The 12,354-nt window shown below is 46.8% G+C and overlaps 1 protein-coding gene across 1 annotated transcript in view; it reads left to right on the top strand.

The window, feature by feature from the left end:
* The window catches only part of LOC109909889 (mitogen-activated protein kinase kinase kinase 15), a 95,865-nt gene that overhangs the window by 60,439 nt on the left and 23,072 nt on the right, over nucleotides 1-12,354 (top strand). The window contains exons 2-4 of the mRNA XM_031795302.1: nucleotides 21-160; nucleotides 736-759; nucleotides 871-1,026. Of these exons, the coding sequence (XP_031651162.1) occupies nucleotides 21-160; nucleotides 736-759; nucleotides 871-1,026 (320 nt within the window). The remainder of the gene's footprint in view (nucleotides 1-20; nucleotides 161-735; nucleotides 760-870; nucleotides 1,027-12,354) is intronic.

Below are 12,354 nucleotides of genomic sequence, written 5' to 3'. Positions count from 1 at the left end.
TTTCCTCTCTCTCTCTGCAGACATAGCGGTAGTTGATATGAGTGATGTGTTCCGCCAGCCGTCGTTGTTTTACCATCTGGGTGTCAGAGAGAGCTTCGACATGGCCAACAATGTCATCCTGTACCATGACACTGACCCCGACACCGCTTTGTCACTGAAGGTACACACAAACACAGCGGAATCCAAGCTGGGTAGATACAGATGCCATATTTCAATTCCTCCTGTTGAGGCAGAAAGGCAAAGACTTCTAAAACTTGTAATTTCCACTTTAAAATATCACACTTTATTTGCCCTACCTGAAAATTGCATCAACCCCAACAAAAAAAGAATTGTTCAGAAGGAGATTATTTTCTTGCTCTGTGAAACTGGCTCAAATTAAGATACGGCACCTGTAGGGTGAGGGGGCGTTGGCTTTGAGGTCATAGATGGCATTCCATCCTCTGAACAACATAGCGGACTGGGTTTATTTACAGCCCAGTGTGTGTTCTTTGTCTGTGTGTTTATCTGTGTGTGTGTCTGTTGTTCGTTGTTCTGCTGCGTGTGTGTGCTTTAGCCACAGTTGCAGTGGACCAGGTGTCAGGCAGCTATTTCCACAGTGATAAAAAGGAATGTTGTTGTAACTGAAGTGTAGGGACCCTTAATGACAAACAGCACAACTCAACAAATAGACTGCACACTACTACAACACACTAACTCTCTCAACTTTATTCTTACAATTATTTCTCTCTTTTGTAGGACATGGTGGCACAGAAAAACACTGTAAGTACCTGCATGAGTACTAAAATACTTCTTCATCTTTAGCCTCTGAACTTTCTCTCTATCTCTGTGTTGTTGTTGTTGTGTTGTTCACTCTGTGTGTCTGTGGAGAAGGCGTCTAGAACACAGACATTAGGGTTCCCCTGGGTTCAGCTCCCTCCAGAGTACAGAGGCTCTGGATTACGCAACAAAGTAGGTACTGCTACAAATTACCCTGAGAGTCTCCTCCGGTTTAACACATGCCTTTGCCATAGAGGGGGGCAGAGTCTCTAACAACTTAACTCTAACCTCTGATCCAGCTCAGCTCAACTTAACTCTAACCTCTGATCCAGCTCAACTTAACTCTAACCTCTGATCCAGCTCAACTTAACTCTAACCTCTGATCCAGCTCAACTTAACTCTAACCTCTGATCCAGCTCAATTTAACGCTAACCTCTGATCCAGCTCAACTTAACTCTAACCTCTGATCCAGCTCAACTTAACTCTAACCTCTGATCCAGCTCAACTTAACTCTAACCTCTGATCCAGCTCAATTTAACTCTAACCTCTGATCCAGCTCACCTTAACTCTAACCTCTGATCCAGCTCACCTTAACTCTAACCTCTGATCCAGCTCACCTTAACTCTAACCTCTGATCCAGCTCACCTTAACTCTAACCTCCGACCCTGCTCACCTTAACTCTAACCTCTGATCCAGCTCACCTTAACTCTAACCTCTGATCCAGCTCACCTTAACTCTAACCTCCGACCCTGCTCACCTTAACTCTAACCTCCGACCCAGCTCACCTTAACTCTAACCTCTGATCCAGCTCACCTTAACTCTAACCTCTGATCCAGCTCACCTTAACTCTAACCTCTGACCTTGCTCTCCCTAACCTTTGACCCAGCTCACCTTAACTCTAACCTCTGACCCTGCTCACCTTAACTCTAACCTCTGATCCAGCTCACCTTAACTCTAACATCCGACCCAGCTCACCTAAACTCTAACCTCTGACCCAGCTCACCTTAACTCTAACCTCTGACCCAGCTCACCTTAACTCTAACCTCCGACCCTGCTCACCTTAACTCTAACCTCTGATCCAGCTCACCTTAACTCTAACCTCTGACCCAGCTCACCTTAACTCTAACCTCTGACCTTGCTCTCCCTAACCTTTGACCCAGCTCATCTTAACTCTAACCTCTGACCCTGCTCATCTTAACTCTAACCTCTGATCCAGCTCACCTTGACTCTAACCTCTGACCCAGCTCACCTTAACTCTAACCTTTGACCCAGCTCACCTTAACTCTAACCTCTGACCCAGCTCACCTTAACTCTAACCTCCGACCCTGCTCACCTTAACTCTAACCTCTGACCTTGCTCTCCCTAACCTCTGATCCTGCTCACCTTAACTCTAACCTCTGATCCAGCTCACCTTAACTCTAACCTCCGACCAAGCTCACCTAAACTCTAACCTCTGACCCAGCTCACCTAAACTCTAACCTCTGACCCAGCTCACCTTAACTCTAACCTCCGACCCTGCTCACCTTAACTCTAACCTCTGACCTTGCTCTCCCTAACCTCTGACCCTGCTCACCTTAACTCTAACCTCTGACCTTGCTCTCCCTAACCTTTGACCCTGCTCACCTTAACTCTAACCTCTGATCCAGCTCACCTAAACTCTAACCTTCGACCCTGCTCACCTTAACTCTAACCTCTGATCCAGCTCACCTAAACTCTAACCTCCGACCCTGCTCACCTTAACTCTAACCTCTGACCCAGCTCACCTTAACTCTAACCATTGACCCTGCTCACCCTAACCTCTGACCCTGCTCTCCCTAACCACTGACCCTGCTCGCCTTAACCTCTGACCTTGCTCACCAGAGTCTGTGTGTGTGTGACCTTACTCAACTCACCTTAGTATCTGCCCCCTAGAAGTGTGTTGGGATGAGAAGGCACGATGACCTGTGTGTGTATGAAGTGCATACCAGAGATATTTATCTCATTCTAAATACATGGCTCCGGAGTATTGTGTTGCACTCTATGAGAGAGTAGTTTATGTGGTTGGGACACAAATACCTGCTTCCTGATTTCAGTGCTGTTGGACTGACTTGTTGTGAACATGTTCAGAGTTTTCCCTTCATCAAGCTGAGCTGAGCTGAGCTGAGCTGAGCTGAGCTGTGTGTGTGTGTGTGTGTGTGTGTATGTATGTGTGTATGTGTGTGTGTGTGTGTGTGTGTGTGTGTGTGTGTGTGTGTGTGTGTGTGTGTGTGTGTGTGTGTGATAGACTGTAAACCCCAGATTCAATTTGTAATTTGGGAACGATCCCTGTAAAAAGCACTGGCTCTGACTCCCATCCAAACAGCTACCCGATCTCCAATACACACATAGCATCTGAACTTCAACCTTTATGGTGATGATGTGGCGGAGCACGGCCATGTGACTGCCATCACTGTGGAATCATGGGATATGACCTGCTCTCCAGAGTGTTAACGAGGCTAACAGCTGATGCCCAAATCAACCTTTCTTGAAAACCTGATATTCATTTCAACAAGACTAACCTGTTTAAATAAAGGTTAAGTAAAAAAATTGACCTCCAAATCTACTGACCCTCTTTCGTCCCCTTTCTATATCTCTATCTCTCCCTACCACCCCCTTTCTATATCTCTATCTCTCCAAACCACCCCCTTTCTATATCTATATCTCTCCCTACCACCCCCTTTCTATATCTATATCTCTCCCTACCACCCCCCTTTCTATATCTCTCTCTCCCTACCACCCCTTTTCTATATCTCTATCTCTCCCTACCCCCCCCTTTCTATATCTATATCTCTCCCTACCACCCCCTTTCTATATCTCTATCTCTCCCTACCCCCCCTTTCTATATCTATATCTCTCCCTACCCCCCCTTTCTATATCTATATCTCTCCCTACCCCCCCCTTTCTATATCTATATCTCTCCCTACCACCCCCTTTCTATATCTCTATCTCTCCCCTACCCCCCTTTCTATATCTATATCTCTCCCTACCACCCCCTTTCTATATCTCTATCTCTCCCTACCACACCCTTTCTATATCTATATGTCACCCTACCACCCCCCCTTTCTATATCTCTATCTCTCCCTACCACCCCCTTTCTATATCTCTATCTCTATCTCTATCTCTCCCTACCACCCCCTTTCTATATCTCTATCTCTCCTGACCACCCCCCTTTCTATATCTCTATCTCTCCCTACCACCCCCTTTCTATATCTCTATCTCTCCCTACCACCCCCTTTCTATATCTCTATCTCTCCCTACCACCCCATTTCTCTATCTATATCTCTCCCTACTACCCCCTTTCTATATCTCTATCTCAATCTCTCCCTACCACCCCCTTTCTATATCTCGATCTCTCCCTACCACCCCCTTTCTATATCTCTATCTCTCCCTACCACCCCATTTCTTTATCTCTATCTCTTCCTACCACTCCCTTTCTATATCTCTATATCTCCCCACCACCCCCTTTCTATATCTCTCTCTCCCTACCACCCCCTTTCTATATCTCTATCTCTATCTCTCCCTACCACCCCCTTTCTATATCTCTATCTCTATCTCTCCCTACCACCCCCTTTCTATATCTCTATCTCTCCATACCACCCCATTTCTATATCTCTATCTCTCCCTACCAACCCCTTTCTATATCTCTCCCTACCACCCCCTTTCTATATCTCTATCTCTCCCTACCACCCCATTTCTATATCTCTATCTATATCTCTCCCTACCACCCCCTTTCTATATCTATATCTCTCCTTACCACCCCCCTTTCTAAATCTCTATCTCTCCCTACCACCCCATTTCTATATCTCTATCTCTCCCTACCACCCCATTTCTATATCTCTATCTCTCCCTACCACCCCCTTTCTATATCTATATCTCTCCCTACCACCCCCTTTCTATATCTCTATCTCTCCCTACCACCCCCTTTCTATATCTATATCTCTCCCTACCACCCCCTTTCTATATCTATATCTCTCCCTACCACCCCATTTCTATATCTCTATCTCTCCCTACCACCCCCTTTCTATATCTCTATCTCTCCCTACCACCCCATTTCTATATCTCTATCTCTCCCTACCACCCCATTTCTATATCTCTATCTATATCTCTCCCTACCACCCCCTTTCTATATCTCTATCTCTATCTCTATCTCTCCCTACCACCCCCTTTCTATATCTCTATCTCTCCCTACCACCCCCTTTCTATATCTATATCTCACCCTACCACCCCCTTTCTACATCTCTATCTCTCCCTACCACCCCCTTTCTATATCTATCTCTCCCTACCACCCCTTTCTATATCTCTATCTCTCCCTACCACCCCCTTTCTATATCTATATCTCTCCCTACCACCCCCTTTCTATATCTATATCTCACCCTACCACCCCCCTTTCGATATCTATATCTCTCCCTACCACCCTCTTTCTATATCTATATCTTTCCCTACCACCCCCTTTAAATATCTCTCCCTACCACCTCCTTTCTATTCCCTATCTCTCCCTACCACCTCCTTTTATATCTCTCCCTACCACCCCCTTTCTATATCTCTATCTCTCCCTACCACCCCCTTTCTATATCTCTATCTCTCCCTACCACCCCCTTTCTATATCTCTATCTCTCCCTACCCCCCTTTCTATATCTATATCTCTCCCTACCACCCCCTTTCTATATCTCTATCTCTCCCTACCCCCCTTTCTATATCTCTCTCTCCATACCACCCCATTTCTATATCTCTATCTCTCCCTACCAACACCCTTTCTATATCTCTCCCTACCACCCCCTTTCTATATCTCTATCTCTCCCTACCACCCCCTTTCTATATCTCTATCTCTCCCTACCCCCCTTTCTATATCTATATCTCTCCCTACCACCCCCTTTCTATATCTCTATCTCTCCCTACCCCCCTTTCTATATCTCTCTCTCCATACCACCCCCATTTCTATATCTCTATCTCTCCCTACCAACACCTTTCTATATCTCTCCCTACCACCCCCTTTCTATATCTCTATCTCTCCCTACCACCCCCCTTTCTATATCTCTATCTCTCCCTACCACCCCCTTTCTATATCTATATCTCACCCTACCACCCCCTTTCTACATCTCTATCTCTCCCTACCACCCCCTTTCTATATCTATCTCTCCCTACCACCCCCTTTCTATATCTCTATCTCTCCCTACCACCCCCCTTTCTATATCTATATCTCTCCCTACCACCCCCTTTCTATATCTATATCTCACACTACCACCCCCTTTCGATATCTATATCTCCCCCTACCACCCTCTTTCTATATCTATATCTCTCCCTACCACCCCCTTTAAATATCTCTCCCTACCACCCCCTTTCTATATCCCTATCTCTCCCTACCACCTCCTTTTATATCTCTCCCTACCACCCCCTTTCTATATCTCTATCTCTCCCTACCACCCCCTTTCTATATCTCTATCTCTCCCTACCACCCCCTTTCTATATCTCTATCTCCCCCTACCACCCCCTTTCTATATCTCTATCTCCCCCTACCCCCCTTTCTATATCTATATCTCTCCCTACCACCCCCCTTTCTATATCTCTATCTCTCCCTACCCCCCTTTCTATATCTCTCTCTACATACCACCCCATTTCTATATCTCTATCTCTCCCTACCACCCCCTTTCTATCTCTATCTCCCCCTACCACCCCCTTTCTATATCTCTATCTCTCCCTACCACCCCCTTTCTATATCTCTATCTCTCCATACCACCCCATTTCTATATCTCTATCTCTCCCTACCAACCCCTTTCTATATCTCTCCCTACCACCCCCTTTCTATATCTCTATCTCTCCCTACCAACCCCTTTCTATCTCTATCTCTCCCTACCACCCCCTTTCTATCTCTATCTCTCCCTACCACCCCCTTTCTATATCTCTATCTCTCCCTACCACCCCATTTCTATATCTCTATCTATATCTCTCCCTACCACCCCCTTTCTATATCTCTATCTCTCCCTACCACCCCATTTCTATATCTCTATCTCTCCCTACCACCCCCTTTCTATATCTATATCTCTCCCTACCACCCCCTTTCTATATCTCTATCTCTCCCTACCACCCCCTTTCTATATCTATATCTCTCCCTACCACCCCCCTTTCTATATCTATATCTCTCCCTACCACCCCCTTTCTATATCTATATCTCTCCTTACCACCCCTATTCTATATCTCTATCTCTCCCTACCACCCCCTTTATATATCTATGTCTCTCCCTACCACCCCCTTTCTATATCTATATCTCACCCTACCACCCCCTTTCGATATCTATATCTCTCCCTACCACCCCCTTTCTATATCTATTTCTCTCCCTGCCACCCCATTTCTATATCTCTATCTATATCTCTCCCTACCACCCCCTTTCTATATCTATATATTTCCCTACCACCCCCTTTCTATATCTCTATCTCTCCCTACCACCCCCTTTCTATATCTCTTTCTCTCCCTACCACCCCCTTTCTATATCTATATCTCACCCTACCACCCCCTTTCGATATCTATATCTCACCCTACCACCCCATTTCTATATCTCTATCTCTCCCTACCACCCCCTTTCTATCTCTATCTCTATCTGTCCCTACCACCCCCTTTCTATATCTCTCCCTATCACCCCCTTTATATATCTCTATCTCTCCCTACCACCCCATTTCTATATCTCTATCTCTCCCTACCACCCCATTTCTATATCTCTATCTATATCTCTCCCTACCACCCCCTTTCTATATCTCTATCTCTCCCTACCACCCCCCTTTCTATCTCTATCTCTCCCTACCACCCCCTTTCTATATCTCTATCTCTCCCTACCACCCCCTTTCTATATCTATATCTCACCCTACCACCCCCTTTCTACATCTCTATCTCTCCCTACACCCCCTTTCTATATCTATCTCTCCCTACCACCCCCTTTCTATATCTATATCTCTCCCTACCACCCCCTTTCTATATCTATATCTCACCCTACCACCCCCTTTCTACATCTCTATCTCTCCCTACACCCCCTTTCTATATCTATCTCTCCCTACCACCCCCTTTCTATATCTATATCTCTCCCTACCACCCCCTTTCTATATCTATATCTCACCCTACCACCCCCTTTCGATATCTATATCTCTCCCTACCACCCCCTTTAAATATCTCTCCCTACCACCCCCTTTCTATATCTCTATCTCTCCCTACCACCTCCTTTTATATCTCTATCTCTCCCTACCACCTCCTTTTATATATCTCTATCTCTCCCTACCACCCCCTTTCTATATCTCTATCTCTCCCTACCACCCCCTTTCTATATCTCTATCTCTCCCTACCACCCCCTTTCTATATCTATACATCTCCCTACCACCCCCTTTCTATATCTCTATCTCTCCCTACCACCCCATTCTATATCTCTATCTATCCTACCACCCCCTTTCTATATCTCTATCTCTCCCTACCACCTCCTTTTATATCTCTATCTCTCCCTACCACCCCCTTTCTATATCTCTATCTCTCCCTACCACCCCATTTCTATATCTCTATCTCTCCCTACCACCCCCTTTCTATATCTATATCTCTCCCTACCACCCCCCTTTCTATATCTCTATCTCTCCCTACCACCCCCTTTCTATATCTTCTCCCTACCACCCCCCCTTTCTATATCTCTATCTCTCCCTACCACCCCCTTTCTATATCTATATCTCTCCTTACCACCCCTATTCTATATCTCTATCTCTCCCTACCACCCCCTTTATATATCTATGTCTCTCCCTACCACCCCCCCTTTCTATATCTATATCTCACCCTACCACCCCCCTTTCGATATCTATATCTCTCCCTACCACCCCCTTTCTATATCTATTTCTCTCCCTACCACCCCCTTTCTATATCTATATCTCTCCCTACCACCCCCTTTCTATATCTCTCCATACCACCCCCTTTCTATATCTCTATCTCTCCCTACCACCCCCTTGTATATATCTCTATCTCTCCCTGCCACCCCATTTCTATATCTCTATCTATATCTCTCCCTACCACCCCCTTTCTATATCTATATATTTTCCCTACCACCCCCCTTTCTATATCTCTATCTCTCCCTACCACCCCCCTTTCTATATCTCTATCTCTCCCTACCACCCCCCTTTCTATATCTATATCTCAACCTACCACCCCCTTTCGATATCTATATCTCTCCCTACCACCCCCTTTCTATATCTCTATCTCTCCCTACCACCCCCCTTTCTATATATCTCTCTCCTACCACCCCATTTCTATATCTCTATCTCTCCCTACCACCCCCTTTCTATCTCTATCTCTATCTCTCCCTACCACCCCCTTTCTATATCTCTATCTCTCCCTACCACCCCCTTTCTATATCTCTATCTCTCCCTACCACCCCATTTCTATATCTCTGTCTCTCCCTACCACCCCCTTTCTATATCTCTATCTCTCCCTACCACCCCATTTCTATATCTCTGTCTCTCCCTACCACCCCCTTTCTATCTCCCCCTACCACCCCCTTTCTATATCTCTCCCTATCACCCCCTTTATATATCTCTATCTCTCCCTACCACCCCATTTCTATATCTCTATCTCTCCCTCCACCCCATTTCTATATCTCTATCTCTCCCTACCACCCCCCTGTATATAGCCTCCACATTGACTCTGTACCGGTACCCCCTGTATATAGCCTCCACATTGACTCTGTACCGGTACCCCTGTATATAGCCTCACATTGACTCTGTACCGGTACCCCCTGTATATAGCCTCCACATTGACTCTGTACCGGTACCCCTGTATATAGCCTCCACATTGACTCTGTACCGGTACCCCCTGTATATAGCCTCCACATTGACTCTGTACGTAACCCCCTGTATATAGCCTCCACATTGACTCTGTACCGGTACCCCTGTATATAGCCTCCACATTGACTCTGTACGGTACCCCTGTATATAGCCTCCACATTGACTCTGTACCGGTACCCCTGTATATAGCCTCCACATTGACTCTGTACCGGTACCCCCTGTATATAGCCTCCACATTGACTCTGTACCGGTACCCCCTGTATATAGCCTCCACATTGACTCTGTACCGGTACCCCTGTATATAGCCTCCACATTGACTCTGTACCGGTACCCCCTGTATATAGCCTCCACATTGACTCTGTACCGTAACCCCTGTATATAGCCTCCACATTGACTCTGTACCGGTACCCCCTGTATATAGCCTCCATTGACTCTGTACCGGTACCCCCTGTATATAGCCTCCACATTGACTCTGTACGGTACCCTGTATATAGCCTCCACATTGACTCTGTACCGGTACCCCCTGTATATAGCCTCATTGACTCTGTACCGGTACCCCTGTATATAGCCTCCACATTGACTCTGTACCGGTACCCCCTGTATATAGCCTCCACATTGACTCTGTACCGGTACCCCCTGTATATAGCCTCCACATTGACTCTGTACCGGTACCCCTGTATATAGCCTCCACATTGACTCTGTACGGTACCCCTGTATATAGCCTCACATTGACTCTGTACCGGTACCCCTGTATATAGCCTCCACATTGACTCTGTACCGTACCCCTGTATATAGCCTCCACATTGACTCTGTACCGTACCCCCTGTATATAGCTCCACATTGACTCTGTACCGGTACCCCCTGTATATAGCCTCCACATTGACTCTGTACCGGTACCCCCTGTATATAGCCTCCACATTGACTCTGTACCGTACCCCTGTATATAGCCTCCACATTGACTCTGTACCGGTACCCCCTGTATATAGCCTCCACATTGACTCTGTACCGGTACCCCTGTATATAGCCTCCACATTGACTCTGTACCGTAACCCCTGTATATAGCCTCCACATTGACTCTGTACCGGTACCCCTGTATATAGCCTCCACATTGACTCTGTACCGTACCCCTGTATATAGCCTCCACATTGACTCTGTACCGTACCCCTGTATATAGCCTCCACATTGACTCTGTACCGGTACCCCTGTATATAGCCTCCACATTGACTCTGTACCGGTACCCCTGTATATAGCCTCCACATTGACTCTGTACCGGTACCCCCTGTATATAGCCTCCACATTGACTCTGTACCGGTACCCCCTGTATATAGCCTCCACATTGACTCTGTACCGGTACCCCCTGTATATAGCCTCCACATTGACTCTGTACCGGTACCCCCTGTATATAGCCTCCACATTGACTCTGTACCGGTACCCCCTGTATATAGCCTCCACATTGACTCTGTACCGGTACCCCCTGTATATAGCCTCCACATTGACTCTGTACCGGTACCCCTGTATATAGCCTCCACATTGACTCTGTACCGGTACCCCCTGTATATAGCCTCCACATTGACTCTGTACCGGTACCCCCTGTATATAGCCTCCACATTGACTCTGTACCGTACCCCCTGTATATAGCCTCCACATTGACTCTGTACCGGTACCCCCTGTATATAGCCTCCACATTGACTCTGTACCGGTACCCCCTGTATATAGCCTCCACATTGACTCTGTACCGGTACCCCCTGTATATAGCCTCCACATTGACTCTGTACCGGTACCCCTGTATATAGCCTCCACATTGACTCTGTACCGGTACCCCCTGTATATAGCCTCCACATTGACTCTGTACGGTACCCCCTGTATATAGCCTCCACATTGACTCTGTACCGGTACCCCCTGTATATAGCCTCCACATTGACTCTGTACCGGTACCCCCTGTATATAGCCTCCACATTGACTCTGTACCGGTACCCCCTGTATATAGCCTCCACATTGACTCTGTACCGGTACCCCTGTATATAGCCTCCACATTGACTCTGTACCGGTACCCCCTGTATATAGCCTCCACATTGACTCTGTACCGGTACCCCCTGTATATAGCCTCCACATTGACTCTGTACGGTACCCCTGTATATAGCCTCCACATTGACTCTGTACCGGTACCCCCTGTATATAGCCTCACATTGACTCTGTACCGGTACCCCCTGTATATAGCCTCCACATTGACTCTGTACCGGTACCCCCTGTATATAGCCTCCACATTGACTCTGTACCGGTACCCCTGTATATAGCCTCCACATTGACTCTGTACGGTACCCCTGTATATAGCCTCCACATTGACTCTGTACCGGTACCCCCTGTATATAGCCTCCACATTGACTCTGTACGGTACCCCTGTATATAGCCTCCACATTGACTCTGTACCGTACCCCCTGTATATAGCCTCCACATTGACTCTGTACCGGTACCCCCTGTATATAGCCTCCACATTGACTCTGTACCGGTACCCCCTGTATATAGCCTCCACATTGACTCTGTACCGTACCCCCTGTATATAGCCTCCACATTGACTCTGTACCGGTACCCCTGTATATAGCCTCCACATTGACTCTGTACCGGTACCCCCTGTATATAGCCTCCACATTGACTCTGTACCGGTACCCCTGTATATAGCCTCCACATTGACTCTGTACGGTACCCCTGTATATAGCCTCCACATTGACTCTGTACCGGTACCCCCTGTATATAGCCTCCACATTGACTCTGTACGGTACCCCTG

Source organism: Oncorhynchus kisutch, linkage group LG18 (genome assembly GCF_002021735.2).
Source record: "Oncorhynchus kisutch isolate 150728-3 linkage group LG18, Okis_V2, whole genome shotgun sequence".
Taxonomy (NCBI): domain Eukaryota; kingdom Metazoa; phylum Chordata; class Actinopteri; order Salmoniformes; family Salmonidae; genus Oncorhynchus; species Oncorhynchus kisutch.
This window is presented reverse-complemented; position numbering and strand designations above follow the sequence as displayed.